This window comes from Lygodium microphyllum, chromosome 29, assembly GCF_053477565.2.
Source record: "Lygodium microphyllum isolate KBCC chromosome 29, Lygodium_microphyllum_v1.1.10, whole genome shotgun sequence".
In the NCBI taxonomy this organism is placed as follows: Eukaryota; Viridiplantae; Streptophyta; class Polypodiopsida; order Schizaeales; family Lygodiaceae; genus Lygodium; species Lygodium microphyllum.
This window is the reverse complement of record NC_141163.1, coordinates 110,657,238-110,678,226: the sequence shown is the minus strand read 5'-3', so window position 1 is coordinate 110,678,226 and position 20,989 is coordinate 110,657,238. Positions and strand designations below refer to the sequence as shown.

The 20,989-nt window shown below is 40.6% G+C and overlaps 1 protein-coding gene across 3 annotated transcripts in view; it reads right to left on the bottom strand.

Annotated features, from left to right (window-relative positions):
• Positions 1 to 682: 682 nt before the first annotated feature.
• LOC148011018 (uncharacterized) overlaps positions 683 to 20,989 on the bottom strand; it is a 53,442-nt gene continuing 33,135 nt past the window's right edge. The window contains exons 3-4 of one of the 3 annotated variants that reach the window (XM_087671971.1): positions 5,798 to 5,959; positions 683 to 1,821 (exon numbers count right to left, since the gene is read on the bottom strand). In XM_087671971.1, the coding sequence (XP_087528097.1) occupies positions 1,657 to 1,821; positions 5,798 to 5,959 (327 nt within the window). In that variant the 3' untranslated portion in view covers positions 683 to 1,656. The remainder of the gene's footprint in view (positions 1,822 to 5,797; positions 5,960 to 20,989) is intronic. The other 2 variants (XM_087671972.1, XM_087671973.1) reach the window with 2 other exon arrangements.

The window sequence follows — 20,989 nt, the reverse complement described above, 5'->3', positions numbered from 1 at the left end:
ACTTGATTCCACTTCACAAGATATAGCTAATAATCACTATAGCCTTGAAATTTAGTGATGAGGAAGGCTACTATCAAATCCAAGAATGCCTCAAGAGTTTGTTAACCATTACTCCATATTATTGCAATGCTCCCAAAATTGCAACATACCACCGAAGGAAAATATTATGCTATTCATCTAAACTTACTCAGTAATCTCCTGTCATATTCCAAAAGAAGAAAGATAGAACCCTCAGGCTAAAGAAGGATGGAACCCTCAGGCTATGTATCAATTACAGGGGACTGAATCAAGTTACTATTAAAAATAAATATCCAATTCCCTGAATCTCTGGACAGGCTGCAGAGAACTGTGATCCTTTCAAAGATTGATTTGGGATCATGATATTTACCAAATCCAAATTAAGGAAGAGCACATTCCAAAAACAGCTTTTAACACCAGGTATGGCCACTATGAATTCACAGAAATGTCCTTTGGGCTAACCAATGCTCTTGCTACTTTCATTAGGCTGTTCCAGGATATTTTTAAACCATATCTTGATGAATTTATCCTCATTTTTTTAAATGATATTCTTACCTACTACAAGAAAGAGGAAGATCATCCATGTCATCTTCCAATTACCTTAGAAATTCTTCACAAAAACAAGCTTTTTACCGAGAAGAAAAAATATGATTTCTTCAAGAGTATGATCAAATATCTGGGCTTCATCATCTCAAAGGAGGGGAGGGATAGAAAGAAGTGATGGAAGTAGGGTCCAAATGTCCATCCAATGTTTGTAAGAGTTGATATAAAAGTGGATTCAGACAGCAACAACAAAAGAAAGTACTCTTCATTAGAGCTGTCTTGATCTTGTTCACACAAGCAAAGGCAATGCACGGAAAAGTGTATACCCATATGTTAACTGCGAATATGGAAATTGGCTATGTGTTGGGCTCAAAGCCCTTAGGGCCTACCACATTCACCTTCTCTGGGTGGGAATGTCTCTTCCAAGGGATTCCTAGTAGGTCACATATTCTGCATAAGCCAAGAACCATTGGGTAGATGAATGCAGAGCGTAGTACGCTGAGGATGGTTTCACCTTGGAACAGAGCAAGTGCTTGTTTGTGAATTATCATTGCACCCTCTTCAATCTTGGGAATGCTATCTTGTATTGAATGACTACTTGCTGCTGTATTGACAAGCAACTCCTAACCGTTGTAAAATTGCTTGCAAGAAAACTCATGCTTGCAAAACAGGTCTTGTTAATTTCAATCCTTGGCACTTGAATGGCAAGGCGATCTTTGTACTTCATGGCAGATTTTCACCCCCCTATACACATCTTAAGTGTCATGAAGAATGTGTATGTGCGTATTTCTCAATGTACATCCTTTGTGGTGCTGACCTCTCTGGTAGCATGAACCCCTTTGGATTAACTTAATCACAACATGGGTTTCTAGCATAACCTACTACTCAGCCACCTTTTCAAACTACAATGTGCCTCTTATAAACAATAATTTCAGAACCAATGCTTTGCCTCTCGAGAAAAAATGTTTTGCACATACAAATAAGTGCATGCATGAGCTCACGTGACACCACCTATTTTACTAAGTCCCTAAAGCTATATTTTCCCTTTGGATGAGGGCACGCCTGCTGCTGCCATCACACACACACACACATACTTTAATCCAAGAACTCCATCTCTAGCCCGCTGTCTTGAGCTCCATGTCGGAATGCAGCTGCCCTCTTCGAATGTGCAGTACCCATCCTGTAATAAATGACCTCTGTAATACCTTGTTTTAAGCACTCCTTTGCAACATTTTCACCAACTTCCCTGGCTGCATCCTGCTTCAAAACATAGCCCAAAATCAGAATTTTCAAAATCAGATTTTAAAACCGCTATACTCATGATGCATTTAAGAAACATATTGAAAACATGAGGCTGCATGTAAGCTAGACACTTCAAGTCCTTAAAAAACTGGAACATTTATTAGAAGTGTTAGTTAGGCATTCTCCCATGTGTGATTTCCGACACAATCATGAACTGCAAGAGAGGTACCACACACTCCAGCCTGTTGCTGTGGGCATGGTACAAGGATGCCATCAAGAGTTCATGAAGTTCACCTACACAAAGTGTCGAAGAACACATATTGCCACCAATGGTTCCACCCTACAGAAGACGGAGTACAATGTTTCTCACCTCCATTGCAATAGGCTAAGTCCATCGCGGCTCTCTTACAAGAGCTTACAATGTTGCACTACCACATGGGAACAAGATGAGAGTTTATTTGTAGGCTAAGTGTGTGGTGGTTCCCCTGCAGGAGCTTATGATGTTAACACTACGACATAGGAATAAGATAGAATTCCACCTATAGAAAATGACGAACTTCTTGCGATCATTTGGAGTATGGCTTCACTTGAGCATACGTGTATTCCCATCAGTGACTCCTCCCAAAAAAGCAAGTCTTGTGTTTCATAACCTCATCCCCTGTCGTAACCTTTCTTTAATCGGTTAGGTATTTGGCATTACAAACCAATTGCGAAATAACAACGATTTGCTTTTGTAACAGCTACATTTCAAATTTTAAAGCTGTGAGAATGGGAGGGTGAGAAAAATGTGGCAGAGGAGATTTAAGAATGCATAGAAGATTCACAATTATACTCGATATTACAAAATCAAATATGAAATGGCAAAGAGTCGACTTTGTGGCAATTGCCTTTCAAATTAAGCACCTATGATAATGGAAAGCTGAGGAAAATGTGGGCCAGGCATCTAGTTTGAAGCCTGAGGAGAAGTAGAAGGGGCTGAAGTTTGAAGTTTCTACCCAGTGTGCACAAAAAATAATCCTTCCATTTATCATGAAGAGGACTTTGGAAGGGTGGCCTCGGCTGCTATAGCGTCGACGACCTGAGCTTTGCGTTTTGATTGATTTCCATGTTGTCTTTTGCCTTGAGTCTCTATCATCTATTGATGCAATCTATTGACCCCAAGGTTCAAGATACATATTAAGATTCAAAACTAGTAACTTGTTAGTACTTGAAACATTTATGACGTATCAATACCTGAAACAGTACTTGAAACATTAGGATTCCCACCAAACCTTGCGAGTCCATCAATTTGACTTGTTGAGAGCAATCTCGATGTTTCAGGTGTACAAAGCAAAGACTTTATAAAGAGGCTTGGGCATTCCAGTAGAGGATGAGTGGTGAAGTAGGGGTGAGGACGTAGGTGAAGGGGAAAAGAAAGATGGGAGTATAAGTAGAGGAGACCAAGGGAAATAGAAAGAAGAAGACATTGAGGTTGAGCTAGAACTAAATGAAGGGGAAGAGAAAGACGAAGAGCTAGAGGTAGAGGGAGATGAAACGGAAGAAAGAGAGGGGGTGTTGAGCAACCACAGTCATCACATGCATTAACATTTGATTGGATTGCATTAATTCGTAGTTTTGATCTCCATTAACAGCCCAAAAAAGGCTACACTTCTTCAGCAGATTGTTGGCCAGCTATTAGTGGACTTCAACAACAGTTCTCCACATCAAATACCCTACATTTCACTGCTGTACAGGCTGCCCTGCCTCTCAGCATCATTCTCCAGCAGTAGAGTACCTTCCAGCCATTGCATTTTGCTGTTTGGAATGTATTACCTGTTGTCATACCTGAGTTCTACCTACAGAAGGCTGTCCTGCTGTCTGCCCTCCCCCGTGTCTTCATTTGCAATGCTGATGTCATCATCGAGTCATCATATTCTGTGTTTCCTTGGATTGCGTATGCTGTGCACTGCTGCTGCGTTTCAAAATTCATCTCAAGGGTGACACACACTGACATCTTCTTCAGAAACCTCTGCCCCAGTCCTAGAGACACAAAGGTTCAAGCCCCCCTGATTGTATCATTTTCATTATTATTCATTCATTATCATTCAGCATTCTAAAAATTGTGTTCTCCATTTTGTTGTACAATCTTTCTTTTCTTTATTTGCCACACCATTTGTTTACAGCAGTATGTCTTTCATCTTTCTTTCAGAATCATCACATGCATCAGTCACACTTCAACACCGGCAACATGCAGCTGGATTTCGCACAAGCAATCCTTGATTCCTACACCACCACCCTCGGATGCAAGCACAAACGTGTAAAACCAACATCTATGCAGGTTCAACCAACAATGGGCAATCCAGATCTCCTGTTACCAACTTACAACTACGAGGACACAACCAGCCACTGCAACATCTCCTATGACAACCATGAAAAGTTATGTGTGACTACTGCACCTTGCACACGGAATTCTCATCCCCACACAACAGCCCTAAAAGGCAAGCATAGACATGCAAAACCAGCACTCTATTCCGTTCAGCTAGCAATGTGCAGTCTAGATCTCCTGCCACACAGCTTACAACAGTGAGCATACAACCAGCCACAGCAACAATCCTTGTGATAGCCCACAATTGCAGGATCAGCCTCCACAACTGAAAGTAGGAAGCAGCCTGTCATGATGCCATGTAAATGATTCCACATCACCATGATGGAACATGGTCATATTTATAGCCAAATGGATGTCTCAGAACCTTACTTTTATGTATAATTTACACCTCCAACTGCACCTTGGTCCCTGAAGCCTGACCCATCAGGACCAAACTAACACTTACTATCCACTACACAGCCCTATATACCTTCCATCTCTTTACCCACTGCTCTTACACATTTGTTATTTGGGTTATAACTTGATACATTAGGGTTAGGGTTTATACAAAGAGTACACAGTCATAGTTTGCTAGAAAGTCATAGTTTGCTAGAATTACTGAGGGCCATAACATTGACTTGCAAAACAAACAAGAAGAAGGGGGGTAAACAACTTGACATAAACCTTTGCCCTGCATTTTGATGAAATAATAAGTTGGAAGAAGAATAAGTACTGGTTGTTGACAGTTGTAATTTGTCTCCCAATGACTGCTACATTGTCTGCATTCATAGAGACACTTATTCTGATAGGATTCTTTCAGGACATTCCAAATTTGCCTCATTTTGTGGAGGACATGTCACCAAAGGACATTTCAGTGGAGTCATACACTCATGTATACAATTTTTTTCATTTTTTCCTCTACACTTTTGGGTCCTCAAATCTACTTCTCAAAATGTCATTGAGTCCTGGGTCTTCAGAGTTTGCTGATCTCCATCAACTATAGGTATGCCTCTATGCTCTTTCTCTTTTGCAAGATCTTGTCATCTGTGGATTTCACTATCATTACACTTTGATAAGAAGTATTCCAATTGAATGATAAAAACTGAATGTGGGAATTGTACTATTTGGTGTGATAAAAACCCCAACAATTTACAAACCAATGACCATATCTCTACAAATATTAGGATGTTTTGATTAACAATTCCTTTCACACAAAACCAAGCCTTAAATTGAAGATTTTAATGTCCAATTTGATTATTGAAATCCCAAAAAAGGAGGATCAGTCATTAAAATTAATGCTTTGAATCCTTACCTATGAAGGTGACCCCTTATTTTTGAAGATTGTTGTCTGTTATGGATGAATTCAAATTCACAAAAGAATAGCATAACAAAATTTTCTCCCAAGCATCAAGTAAAAGCCAAAAAGCATACTCTAGAAGAAAGAAAACAACCAAAAAAGTAAAACAATCCTTTATCCACAACTCATAGGCTTGTCTAGCAGACTCAAGATTGATGTATTGTAATTAAAGCAATCCATTTGCAATTTACAACACCAATTTCTTTCTTTTTCCCAAAGAAGATAAAAAAAGGGACATCCATCAGAAAAACTTGAAGTATATTCCTTAGTAGCTAACAAGATTCAGAGCATACCAATATGGGGCTCAAAGAGCCTTCAACTGTTTTGGTAAAATATATTTGTGCCGTACATGTTGATAATAATGTTGCTTTCTTAGTATCGTCAATGATCTGTGCATATAGATGCTTGCCAGAACAAAAGACGAGCAACCTTGGCTTGGTTGATGTTCCTTTGCCCTACACAAGGCAAAAGCACAAACTCCTATAATATTCAAAACCCCCCAATACTATAAAGAACAAACGCAAAGACAATTGGAATTGACATAAAAATCAAATCAAGGAGTCCAAACACCTTGAGAATATAACATAGGATTGGGCAATTCAGAGTATGCACAAGTAACAACGAAACTACAATGTAGATGTCTATATCTAAAGTTCTAGTTCTACTTTGCAAGACTAAATGGATATAAAAAATTATCCCCATCTTTGAAAAACATTGTCAGCAATTGGAGGGACAAAACATTAGAAAGATGTCTTCTACTCAATAACTATGCTAAAGAGAACCGATTCACCAATATAGCCGAGCCTGCACCAACCTAATCATCTATATGGCTGACCTATGGGACTCACTTGGCTAATTCTTCTTTTCTTAGACTCACTTGGTTGATTCTTCCTTTATTATAGTTCATAATTTGAGTTGCTCCTCCGATGCCTTAAGTTGTCTTTTAGAGGTAGTAATTAGCTATGTGCATGTTCTTGTGCTCTCTCTCTCTTTTTTGTAGCAGATAGTTGTATTAATCACGAAAAAAATATACAAGATTACACGACTGGAAGATGCAGGATGACTCTAGGCCATCGTGCATAAACTCAACTCTCTTTTGCAAACAACACGTGAAAGCAACACGAAGGAGTACAAAATTAGGGCAAGTTCACTGAAGAGACCGCTCTTTCCAAGGTACCAATTCCTCTACAGACAAAGTATCCGCATGATGAATAGGACTCTCTCTCTTTTTTTTTCGTAAAATAGGACTCTCTCTCTCTCTCTCTCTCTCTCTCTCTCTCTCTCTCTCTCTCTCTCATACACACCCACACACACATACTCCTATGCACGAGACAGTGGACTCTCAATTAACCTTGGCAAGACCAAGGCTATGGTGTTTAATACTACATCACAATGGGTCAAAAGATCAGCACCAAGCTTTACCCATGGTCAGCAATTGATAGAGTATGTTGATTCTTATATATATTTGGGGGTTTTATTTACAGGGCCCACATTCTTTATGAGAGAGGTAGTATAGACTAGACTTATACAAGGGTATAGAGCATTGGGAGGGCTAGAGAGGATGTGCTCACACATACAGTTCCAAGAAAGCCCCGCACTAAGTTATGGCTATTTGATACTCTAGTTACATCCATACCACCATATGGAGTACAAATTTGGGGGCCTAGCCTTGACCACTGTAGTAGATCAAGTCGTTTGTCTGATGGATGGAGATCGATGGAGAGGCCATTGGTATCCATAATTTCTAAGATGATCAGATATAAGACACCAGTCCTACATGAGATTGTTAGAGCTTAACTAGGGGCTCCTCTAATAGAGGCACTTATCAGATCATGTGGATTCATACACAGCTTATGGGAGGCTGGAGCTCCCCCACATATATGCATGATTGGCCCTTGAGTCCTCATGACAGCTAGTTGTAGAGCGTGATACATCATGTTGGTATGCCCAAATGGCATCATGGTTCAAGTTACAAGCCCTTAACATGGGCTAGCTACCTTCCTTTCAGTACTCCCTTGAAACACGGTCTCTCACTTTGAGCCACTGAAAGATTGGCAAGATCATCAAACAGGAACTTATTCAGCTAGAGACCAAGAGGACATGGCTGACACCAATACGTGACATGGGGACGAAGATGGCTTTCTACCAAGACCATTTTGTCCACACCATTGAGGATAGCTTTATTATACACCCGAGGTACATGGATACTCATCTATCACATGGAATTAGATCTGATATTGGTCAAATGCACACCTGCTTTTTGGAATGATGTGTTACCTCATGCTACTAGCTAGTTTCTCTTGTTATCAACATTTAGATTTAGATTCCCTTTAGCCTCAGCTAACATCTATACATAATACGAGGGACACTCATTGATTGAGCAATCCAACTTGGCCAATCCAGTCATCTTACAACCCAACATATATGTTGGCACCATTTTCACAGGAGGATACAATAAATCATTGCTCAAGCTAGAGCCAAACCACCCAAGTTCTTCTCTACATGGGAGGAGATTGAGACTATGCTCTAGCGATTGATGAGGGATTTTTTAGAATGATGTGTTACCTCATGCTACTAGCTAGTTTCTCTTATTATCAACATTTAGATTTAGATTCCCTTTCTTGTATTATTTATCTCCAGATACTTGTATCATTTTAGAGATAGTTGTAACTTATGGTCTCACCGGTCATTTTGGCCTCTTACAAATTTTAATAGATTATTTCCTCTCTCTCTCTCTCTCTCTCTCTCTCTCTCTCTCTCTCTCTCTCTCTCTCTCTCTCTCTCTCTCTCTCTCTCTCTCTCTCTCTCTCTCTCTCTCTCTCTCTCTCTCTCTCTCTCTCTCTCTCTCATAAAGGATTATTGCATTAATTACTAAAGAAGTACTAGAGTCACAAATAGCCTAAAAGGACAGCAAAAAAATACAAGAAACTGCCATATGCCATGATATCAAGTCATGGAGAGAATGTCTACATGCTACATGGTATCAAGTTGCCAGTGAAGGAGACCTCTTAGTCGAGCAATATGACTTTGCACACCACAATGGGAATAAAAAATAAAGGCATTCTAGTGGTTTGGTCAATGGCCCCAAAAGTGCAAGAACTGAAACACAATCTTTTTGTTTAGGCCTGCCAAACACCCAATCCCGAGGATGTATAATAGGTCCCACCCCATGGTGTCAAATCCCAAACAAAAGGGACCACCTCTTTCTCGCCACCGAGTGGGAGATAAACCTCTAAGCGAGAAGTCTCCATGCTTGTGTAGAAGAAGCAAGAGCCATTAGAGATATTGTGTGGAAAACGAGCTAAAGCAAGGGGGAGGCCACCCACCAACATTCACTAAAGAAATACTTTGCGTTTAAAGGGGATTTTGTTGATTCAGCCCTCCATTATTGTTTATTTCCACCATTTTGAGCTTTTGTGAAGTCCCCAAAATGGAATTGCCCTTATCTGCTAGCCAATCATGATCCTTAATAAGCAAACGATAAACTTAATTGATAGAGGCACATTCCAAACACAGCCAGCCCTTAATTTTCCAATCCTTCCAGGGACTATCCAAAAATAATGCAAGGAAGGGCTGACAATCATGCAAGGATGATGAAATAGTGTTCCATAAATCACAGTATCCCCTAGGGACACAAGGATTTTCTTGATCAACATGAAACGCATCAAAAGTTGCATCAACAATAGAAATCAATCCAAACCATGCCATTCAATTAAACTTGGGACTAGCATGTTGTTTTCCTTCCCAAGAAACAATCTTAAAAAGAATGAGCAATTCAGCTTACATAGAGTTGGCTTACAAACAAGCATCACTTGGATGCCAACTAGGTTTCTAAAGAACCACTTTCTAATGAGCAGACCAAGTGAGCCAACAAGAATGATTTAATACTAACACACTGATCAATATTAAGAATATGCCACCAAGAGCCCGTATTCTTGTATTCCCATGCACAATACCCCTATTCTCAAGAAAGAAGCCGCAATAGAGACCCAAGGCTCTTGATCAAAGCACATAACTTGAAACAACGACTATCTAAGTGCCACCATCTGAGTCTCCACAGCTAGGATGTTAGCACTCATGTGTGTCATGCATAGTCATCTCCTGCTTGTGAGTCTCATAAACGAGGACATTAGGAGCTTTGATACTTAGTTTGTCATGTGTTTTGACAGAGAAGGCAACTTTTTCTAAAGCATGTAGTTCTTTTTATTTCATATTAAGGAGTGTTCACACTAGCTAGTTATTTTCCAGCTCAATGCATTTCTTTTTCAATGGGTCTCGACTACGTTCACATTGGCTAGGATGGGCCAACCAGCATTTATGATGGCAATCAGCATTTTGTTTACTACTTTATTGCTGTTGATCAGTCAGCCAGCATTTTTGGCCGTTTCAGGTATCAATCGGCCAGGTTTGGCATGTTACAATTGTTTATCGCTGTCCTCCACACTTGGCTGGTCATTTACAGATTTAGTCTTGCAGGTCTCAGCACACTCCAATGTACAGGGACTCTTCTCCATTCCGGTGCTCCCTTCCATCATCAGCTTGATCCGATGCCCTCATTAACACTTTGGGCTGCATGCAGGGACTGATCGGTCCTCTTTGTATTCAGCATTCTTTGGGAGTTTAGTACAGATTTTCTCCTTCCATTCTCTTTTTTCATTGCAATCATTCTCTTCCCTTCTCTCTCCGTATTCGTGTTTCCTCTTCCATTGCACACTCTCACATGATATCATTGCCAAAGTGAGGACTCACTGGTTCTACGAATAGAAGACCGCACTCAGCTTGCTGTTTGGAGCAGATCTATCATGAAGAATGCAGATTTTCTACGTTGTTCAGGACTTCTACAAAGTGTGCAAGACATCTACAACTTCGGCTTGCAGGATGTAACTGATTTACCCTCTATTCAGGCAACCCGGCACCAAAAAGCAAATTTCTTTAGTGCGCTTGCAGGTCTTGAAGAGTTATGGATCACCACTAGTTCAATGTTTTTAATGACTCCAATGCACAAACTATGCAATCTTCCCCCAATAGGCAGTCCCAACAGTTAGACCATCGCAAAGAGCGATGCGAAGATCGACATTCAAAGCCTCGTTCTCGCTTTAATTGATCGAAAAGATCGAAACCCCCTTCTCCTCCTCTTGTTTTTCTACATCTTGCTCATAGGACCCGTACTACAAGCCCTCGTATAGCCGTAATGGCCCCTTCTCTTCAGGTGCCCATGCTTCCTTCTCTCCCCAAAGGAGATCGACTTGATAGTGCGAACTACTCCCTTTGGTCCTACAAAGTGGAGTATATCCTTAACAGCTTCGACTTGTGGGAGTTTGTTACTACCCCAATCCCTCGTTCAGTGGAGGATCCCCCCATTGGTTCTATGATGGACCAAGCAACCCCTTGAGATAGGCTCAACTCGAGCGCAATCTTTTTGCAATACAAGGCCATCTTGCTAGTGCCAATCCAATAGGTTTTGATCAGCAAGACATGCATGTAAGTATGGGCCATGGATATTTTGGCGGTTGTACTATTATTTATATTTCAAGTTATGGTGGATCAAAGACTGCATATGGGGATGTATGACAAAACTCCTATGGTATGCAGCAACCAATCCATGGAATGCAATATCCAACATATCCAGGTATGGCTGGTGGTATGCACAACTCCATGTATGGTAGCATTGGTATGATGCCCAAGGCACAAAATAGTATCTATAGTAATGCATCTATAACTCCTAGTGTTTGTGGATCTCAAGGGATAAGTGTTAGTCATGCAAATGCTTCTTATGCTGCTCGTTATGATGCAAATGTAGCAAGTGTACCCTTTTTGTAGAAGCCATTTTATGATAACTCGAGTCCCAAAGGGGAAGCTAAGGACTATGATGAAAGTGGAAAAGAAGCTAAGGCCTTTAACGGTACACAAGATAGGTTGAAAGCTTTGATTTTCATTTAGCAGTTTGATGTAGCATACTTAGGAGGCAATCTCATCAAATCCTCTAAGATTCAAAAGGAAGCCACTTTCTTGAAGCGAAATGCATTGCAATGGAGATCCGCACTCTTAATGCAAGGTAGAGCATCATCAATATGGATACAATTTAAGCAAATGTTTGCTTTAAATTGGTTGACAAGTACTTTTGAGGTGGACACCATGATAGCTTGAAATAGAAGCAACTCAATCCAAGAATTGCAAGCAGTATAACAAGAAGCTTTGAGATGCCTTGTTGCCCATGCCTTTATCGTCCAATTTCTCTTCATGAGCAAGTGGAGAAGTATGTTTGTGGACTACCAAAAGGAATCATGTTTTTTTGCACAAAATCCACCATGTCTAGCATTGCACAACTCATAGAAAGAGCTAGTACAGCTAAAGCTCCGGTACATGGGAAAGATACAAGCTTCTAAGACATTGATAAGAAGCCGGAGAAGAAGGTTTTCAATGGCTGAGAAAATGAGCAGATCTAAAAATCAGGCTGAAAAGAAGGAATAACAACGAGGAAAGGGCTAGAAAATGGTTGAACAACGTAGGAAAGTAAGGCCTACAAACAAAACATTTGTTTGTGAACATGAAGGCCACATAATGAAGGATTGTCCCAATAGATAGCAAGCTGGAAAATTTGAAATTCAAGGAGATCCCAAGGGAAAGAAGCCCAAAACATCCATTGGTTTGGTGTGCAATGTAGTCAATGATAAGCCCAATGATGATGCTACTATGTTGTGTAGGGCATAAGGGAAAATCAAAGAGTAGCATGCATTGATCTTCTTTGATAATGGATCATAAGACAACTTTATCTCCATAGCATGGTAGCTTGTCTAGGCATCAGACAGGATGAGATGGGCCCCATGGAATAAGTTGGAATGGCATGCAAGGGCCATACAAAGCCAGTCACACCTTTTATGGAAAAGCTTCGCTGCATATACAAGGTCATGTGGACAACAAAGAGTAATTCATCACACCACTTCAAGGTTGTGACGTGTTGCTTGTTATACCTTGGTGCCATCATGTGCATGCAATGATTAACTTTCATGCTAAAGTGATTACTATTCAGCATAAGGGCAAGACCCATACCTTTGATGTAAAACTGAAAGGGGAATGTATTCCCATTGTATTAGCTACTGCCATTTCTAAAATATGAAAAATCATCATTCAACATACTTAGTTTTCACTAAGGATAGGCATGATAATGAAAATGCTGAGAACATGTCTAAATTGGAAAAGAATCACATTTCATTTCGGAAAATGTATGCTAATTGCTTTGTTGATCACTTTCCAGCTAGCTACTGCCTACAAGGCCTGAAGATCATGATACAGATCTCATCCCCAAAAGTAGCCCTCCTAATAAGCCACCTTACATACATTGTAGCCTAGCAAGAGATAATGAGTTAGGTGAATGAGCTGTTAAAAAAAGGATTGATTCAGCCCAGCTCATCTCGCTTTTGTTCTCAATGCTTTTGGTATAGAAAAAGAATGGCTTATGGCCATCATGCAGTATGTGTGTTGACTTTCGTGCATTGAACAAGATCATGATAAACAATCAGTTCCTGATCCCTCAAATCGATAATGTTTTGAATAGATTGCAAGGGGCAGCAATATTCAACTGTATTGACTTAAAAAGTGGATATCATCAAATTCGCATTAGACTAGAGGATGTTCGAAAGACGGCTTTCAAAATATATTTTGGGTTGTATGAGTTTCTTGTCATGCCTTTTGGACTTACATCTTTTCAAAGAATGAGGCAAAGCATAGAAAGCATTTGGACATGGTGTTCAATGAGTTGCATAAGCACCGGCTAGTAACTAATGACAAGAAAAGTCAGTTTTTCTTGCATGAGATCCACTTTTTGGGACACATTGTGTCAACTAATGATATTCACATGGATTCTCCAAAGATTGAGGCAATATGCTCATGGCCACATTTGAGGAATGTGTACGAGATCCGCAATTTTATAGAGTCTATGTTCAGATTACAAGCAATATGTGTGTAACTTTGCTGAAACTACATCTCTACTCCATACTTTGCAAAAGAAAGGTGTGCCATTTTAGTGGACAATACTTGAAATTTCAGCATGTGACAAATTGAAAGAAAAGATGACTTCAAATCCTGTGTTTGTATTGCCTAAACTGAGGAAGTCATTTGTTGTTCAGTGTGATGCAAGTGGAAACAGCATAGGGGCTATTTTAATACAAAAACGTCGTGTAGTGGCATATGAGAATCATATTCTCCATGGTACAAAGAGAAATTTGCAGGTTTATGAGAAAGAATTGATTGATATAATTCATGTAGTTTCGACATGGAAATACAACCTCTTAGGGATTGATTTTACATTGCAAACAAACCATCAAACATTGTGCTACTTTTTGACACAAACTAAGTTATCTGAGAAGCACATGAGATGAGCAATTTCTTATCTATGTTTCACTTTCAGATTGTACAAAGATGGGAAAAAGAATGTAGTAGTTGATCATAAGCCTCTGATTTCAATTGTCAATATGGTATACCACTCTGAGTTGGATGCTATGAAGGATTAGTATACTGCTAATTCAGATTTCGTAAATGTATATGATCAGCTTTGCAATGGCCAAAGGCATGAGCACTTTGTGCTTAGAGATGGTTTTCTAATTGAGACCTAAGGTGACCACTTTGCCTTTTTCATTTAGAGGAGTGCAATCAAGCACTCCCACTCTTCTTTATCGAGCTACAAATTACATGTTATTTCCTCCAACTCAAGTACTCCCCATACGTAAATGTTCTAGATATCCAACCATATCATGGTTCCCTTGTTGCCATTTTGAGGTCCTAGCTGATGGGGGGATGTTCACAACATAAGCTTGGGAAAACATCCAGATACTTTGTAGAAACACTTTGCCTCCTATATAACTCTCCTTTCCACATTTCCATTTTCACCCATGTAAGCTTTGTCCACTTTTCCCCATGTAACTTTGCCTTATGGGTAAGTGATGTCCATTTTCCACATATATATTTGCCTTCTCTTACATGTGTTTAATCATGATAGCCCATGATTTTCCTCACTGAGCTTGTAAAGAAATTTGAAGATCAACCTTTTGACCTTTGACTTGATTTCTCGAAGCATTTCTTTAACTGATCTACTTTGAGATATGATGTAGGCTATATTTATCACTTTCTACTATGTTTACACCTTTCTAGTGCTCATCTACCTATTGCCCACATCCTAGACGCTGCATTTTCAGCTTTCTCTCTCCTTTGCCTATTTGACACTGATCCAGCATCTATACTACTACATTTGACGGTGCCAAACATCGTCAGAGGCTGCCTTGCTGCATTGGGGGATCCATCAAAGGACGACACTCTCTCCAACTCATTACCTCTATCTTGGTCCTCAAGACACGAGAGTTCAAGGTACGGTATTCATTCACTACATAGTGTGTTTGCTGCATGAGCATTGTATTATTCAGATTCATTCATTCCATATTATCTACTGTGTTTGTTGTCTCTGAGTTACTCTAACCCTGATTGTGTTCAGTATCAATTTGTGCTTTGTGGTATGATTATATTTGTGTTTTCTGCGTTAGGGCATTTCTTTACATGGTATCAAAGCTAGGATCTCTCTAAGGAAACGTAGGCCTTTGATCTGAAAGCCCTTCGCAAGAAGTAGGAACCACAAGAGGGCAAGATGACTTCGAATACTAAATCACTGCTTTATTCTCCCAAGCCAATGCATTGAGAAATAATCATGGATGGGCCTCAAAGCTTGCTCCAAACATGGCCAAAGAAACATTGGACTACCATGGAGTCCAAAATCCTACAAGATTTCAAGAGAGGAGTACAATCTCATTCTTATGTATCGGGCTCAACAACAACTTAAAGGTAAATCTAAGGAAGGATAGAAGCTCCACAAGGGATTGGCCATCTTATCGTGGAAATGGACATGGAGTACAATTCATTTCTCTCTCTTCCACACCATTCACTTCTTTACCTCTTTCATCTATACCATTCACATCTCCACCCTCATTTACTCCTATGCCACGTATACAGTATGTTACTTCTTAATCTTTTGATTCTTATTTCCTCTTTTCTACAAGATTTTAGTAATTCTCGTGAAGAAGGAACCATGCAATCAAGATATTGGTTCATTAGTCCTGAAGAAGAAAAATTTTTGTTTATGAACTCAAAGAAGATGAAGAGTACAAAAGACTAATTTAACCGTCTATAAGTTTTCCCCCTTCTTTTCCTTCCGTTTCTTCATCTCAAGGTCATTTTGAAATAGGTCAATCATCTCTTTCTTCACTTCATGCATTTAATGGACAAAAGGAACCAAAAACTTGTCCCACTACTGTATCTACCAATCCATTTAGTCTCCCATCCATCCCTCCCTCTTCTTCCACTACACCTTTATTTACATATCCATTAAGTGCATCTCAAATGTCTTCACCCACCACAGTAAGGGGGTTCTTCACCCTTAGGCACAACCTTTAGAACCTCATCTTTTTCTCAATTGGGTGGTGTACCTATGATGGAGACTCATCCTCCTATTCACACACTTTCAAGCTTATCATGGCCTGAGATTTCCACCCAACCATTACCAAGATGGATCAATTGGTACCACAGTTTGCCTCTGTGGCATTACCTACCAAGCCTTCTAGTCATTTTGCTATGCCGCAACTAACATTTGGACAAGGCTCACGTATCTCAATGCCTCCACCTCCACTGACACCTTATGGAAACATTCATGTCCAAATGCCTCCGCATCAATTGACATCCATTGGACACTTCCAACCTATTTCTCTCTACCCACCTCCTCTTCCTTCTCCCCTTATCCCCCTCCTCCACCCCCTTTTTATCCACACTATCCTTCTTACACTACCTATCCAACACCTCATGGTTCTTCTTCCTCATCAGCCAAGCATGCGTTCACTGATAAGACTCATTTTAATAGGTCTAACTACACTACCTAGTTCAATTTGATGAGACATATCTTTGACTCACAAAACCTATGGGATATTATGCAAGGGTCGAACCCCCATTCCAATCCCACACTTGTTTCAAATGAGGTCGTCCGCTCATGGAAGGCAAGGAATGCCTCTACTATTGTCAAGCTGATGTAAGGCTTATTGCATGAGTTTTATTCTCAGCTTTAGCACTTAGACTTAGCGTCAAAACATTGGGCACACTTGACTCACTGCTATGCAGCTCAAGATAGGACCCATCACATACACCTTGACCATGAGCTCCAAAACTTTAAAATCACTGACCAAGATGACTTAAAATCAAGTTGGTTGAGTATCAATGACTTCTCATTGAGTTCTCTACCACGAGGGCTCCTAAGTCCTCTAATGATTAAGGCACTCTATTCCTTAACAAGTTGCCATGGAAATACTTCCATTTTGTGCAGGAGGTGATCTCATAGTCCACTATTGTCTGCAAAGGCCCAATTGTCATAGCCGAATACTTCAGCTACTCCTTGGATTGTGAACAGTGGAGCTACTCATTATATAACCCCCATCTCAGACATTTTCATCTCTCGAACATCTACAACCAGGATAGTCTACATTGGGAACAACTCCTTGGTCAAGATTCAAGCTCACGGTTGCATCAGTTTTACCACTAACCAAGGCTTGGATCTTGCTATGCTAGATGATGCATATTATATCCCCCAACTTGGGATGAACTTATTATCCGTTCAACAACTTTGCCGGTTGGAACGAGCAGGCAAAGACCACAGCCGAGGTCCTCAACTCTCAAACTGGTTTAGTGTTTGCTCCTAGCAATGAGGCATAGCCTAGTGGCCTGTTTGTACCACATGACCCAATTTCTTTCCAGCTGACAACTAAGGGCTCAAAGTTCCACCACTTCCAAGCTTTAGCCACCACACACGTGTTAGAGATTAGTTATCCCCTGGACTAGCATTCTCACAATATAGTTGATCCAACCAGTTCCCTTGGAGGGACATGCATTTTTTCTATCAATTAGTAGGCATTTTCAAGAATCACAACTTATGGGCACCTTATCACACATTGGGGCAGTGCCACATGGCAGCCACGCATCAGATCGCTGATTATTTTATGCATATATAATCAGCTGGCAGGTTTGTTGATAAGGTCAGCCAGTTTTTTTAGCCACCCAGCATATTTTTTTGCTTTCTTTTGTGCTATTTATTGCCCCTTTCCAACCTGCCCTCCATCACTTGTCTTCCAGGCGTTGGTGAAAGAGATCCAGCTCGAGGAGATACATATTTGTACATCTGCCCTCTTCATTTCAGCATGCATTGACTGCAGATTTCTTCGTTCTTCTATCTCTTTTCTCTCTCCCTCTTCTCTCATGTTCATTGTCTTTCAGTCTTGTCCATACACTTCCCCATTCATTGCACTCTAACATGATATCAAAGTAGTATAGAAGGATTGATTGACGTGGATAAACCCGATTGGGAGGATTCTTCGCAACAAAAGTTTGCGTTTACAGCCTATGGAGGGCTCGGGTCAGCAGGAAGGAGCAAAGTTGCATTTTTTGCATGGCCTTGCTGTTGTTGAAGGAGGAAAGGCTGTGTTTTCAGCCTTTTAAGCAGATTTTGAGTTTTCATTGCCTCCGGTGGGTGAAACTCTTTGAGGACCAATACAGGAAGCCCTAACAATCACCGGCATCGGCACCATGCACAGAATCAGAGGGGGCTAACCTTGTTCTTATGCATGTTATTCCATTTACAATGTATACAGAAATTAATACGAAGTTTTAGGCTATTATGGTGTGGAGTTTTAGGCTATTATGGACTGCAAGGTCCCCTTGTTGCCGGCACTTCCTTCAAATCAGAAGCTCAATGATGCTTAGCATACTGGAGTCTTATGATTTTATGGAGCTCATGACTAAGGCTATAGACTGTCCTACAGCCCGTGATATCTCCAAGCTTTCTGCAAATGAGACAGCCAAGTTAATGAAGGTACAAGCATATTGGGACAAATTGGATGACCGCATCTATTCTTTCCACTTTCTCTCTTGCACTCTAGCTATCATTGCTTACATCAATCACTTGACTATGACTTGGGAGATATGGCTGGAGCTTGATCAAATGTACAATTGGATGACCGTGATGAAGCAAATATCACTAGAGATTTAGATGAGAACTTTTGAGTCCTGACAAGTCTTCTTCTATGTAGAAGCATGTCAATAAGCTTCAATAATTGTAGATGCAAGTCCAAAATGCAAGGAAGGCGATTACCTCGAAGGGCATGGCAATAACTCTATGAGAAAATCAAAATCAGCTATGGAGGAGAAAGAAACTAGACAATGACAATCAGTGAACTGAAGCAAGAGTATATAGTGTACTTGCTAAACTAAAAGATAGAGTGAAAGTACAACTCTAGTTTAGGTCAAAGGTTGATGTAGGTTTATTTTCTCTAGGGCTTAGTGTCACTCCTTAAGTTCCTAAGACACTAGGTGTACACACCCTACATTGACACTTTAAGAAGTGTCCACACCACACGAAATACATTGGGCACTGCCAAGAATTTACAAGTTTTAACACTCCCTTGTAGTGCCAATATCATGAAGTACAAGGATGATAAATCACCAAAGGGTAATAAGTTCAAGGACTTTCGAAAGGCCTCAAACTTCTCACGTGGTAATGCTTTGGTGAAAATGTCTCAAACATTTTCCTGTGTGGATACATACATCAAGTTGATCTCTCGTGCATAGCATCTCTCTCTAACATAATGGTAATACACCTCAATGTGTTTCGTAAGCATGAAACACAAGATTTCGTGCCACTGCAATAGCACTCTGACCGTCAAAAAGAATGGGTGTAGGACCCTCCAATGGTAAATGTAGATCAACCAACAATCTACACAACCATATGTTAGCAAATTAGTCATTTCATGGTTGAGTCTGTACATGTGGTACAGCAGGCTCGGCACTAAGATATTTTAGGGATTTTATTGCTAGCATTTATTGTGTTTTGGCATTATTTGCATCCGGTCGGCCAGCATTTAATGTTGGCCAACCAATCATATTATTGGCATTTATTTGGCCTATATATTCTCAGGCTCCCTTCTCCACATTCATTCATCACCTAACAATTCTTAGAGAGAGGGAGCATGTGTCAGTGCCTCCACAGCCAGTGACTCACATTGCTTTTGTACAGTCTCATGTCTTGGTATATGGATTCCATTTCCCGAGCATACATCTGAGTTCTCATTTGTATCGTGTTCTTTCTTTCCCTTTCTCTTTTGTCTTGTGTTTCAGCAGTTTATTATAGCTTATGTTTACGCTTCCATTGCTGCACCACTTCTGACATGGTATCAAATTTCAGGATTAGTGTTCCTGTTGTGTTTTCTTGCTAATTTCAGGATTGTTTTCACCCTTGTTGATTCAGGCGGCTGCTGCTCCAACCAGGCAACCTGTTTTACCTGCATTTCTTGCTAACATCAGCATCCGTACAGCCTGTACATCCGTTTGAACCTGCATTTTGGTGCCTCAACATCTCCTCCTGATTGGGTGCTTGCATTATCCGGTCGTTTTTGCTGTTTTTGGCAGTTTTTGACTGATTTCTTGAGTTTTAACAGCAGCTTTTATCTTATTTTGGTTAGATTTTGGATTATATTGTATGTGAACTCTTGCTTTTTATAGTCTATGCTCGTGTTTTGGCTATATTCCCTCTCGAAATACCTTCTTTTCTCTACTTCTCTTCTCAATCCTCTACAGATGGCTTCTACATGCACATCCACTGATAATACGCTACATGGAGATTCCCATGAGGCTTTTGCAGCTTCAGAAAGGGGTTCGAAGACGAAGAAGTTGAAGGCCCAGTGTTACCACTGTGGCAAGAAGGGTCATTTATGGAAGGACTGCAACAAGTTAGCGGCTTCCAGGAAGAAAAGGAGTAGAAGACGCAGCGGGATGCAAACTCATCCGACGAGTCATCATCTGGCTCAGATTCCAATTCTAATCCTCCGGCCAAGGAAAAGTCCGAGGCACGGAAGGGATTCTCTTCTTTGGATCGCGGGAAGGGCTTGGCCCCTTCCTCAACTGCTTTCTAGTGGTGGTGATGTGGTCATCCCTCACGACTCTCCAGTGCCAAAGAGGGAGTGTTAGAGGGTGGTGCGATGGGTCAACTGTGCCTCATCTATATTTCTATAAAGATGCACAGGATCCAGCGAGGGACGTCCCTGACGCATCGACCGAAGTCTAGCAGATTCAAATCCTGGAGCTGGGATTGACATCCATGTTCATGATGGGCTGGTTTCGTGACAGAGAGCGGGTGGCTTTCGTCTGGAGCTCACATGAGGAGACACTTTGGCGGTCTAGCCAAAGAAGGGGAATTCATGGTCATTTTTGCATTACGGCATTGGTGACAGGATGGTCACATATGCTACATTAGAGGCATTGTTGACAAACATTGAGAGCTGCTATGATCTACTATATCTTCAGGAGCTAGTATGATCGACATCGACATCACGTTCTCTCCGAGGCACCTTGGTGGTGGCTTGCGCACCTACTACATGGGTATCCATGGTTCTATGATGGACATTGTTGTA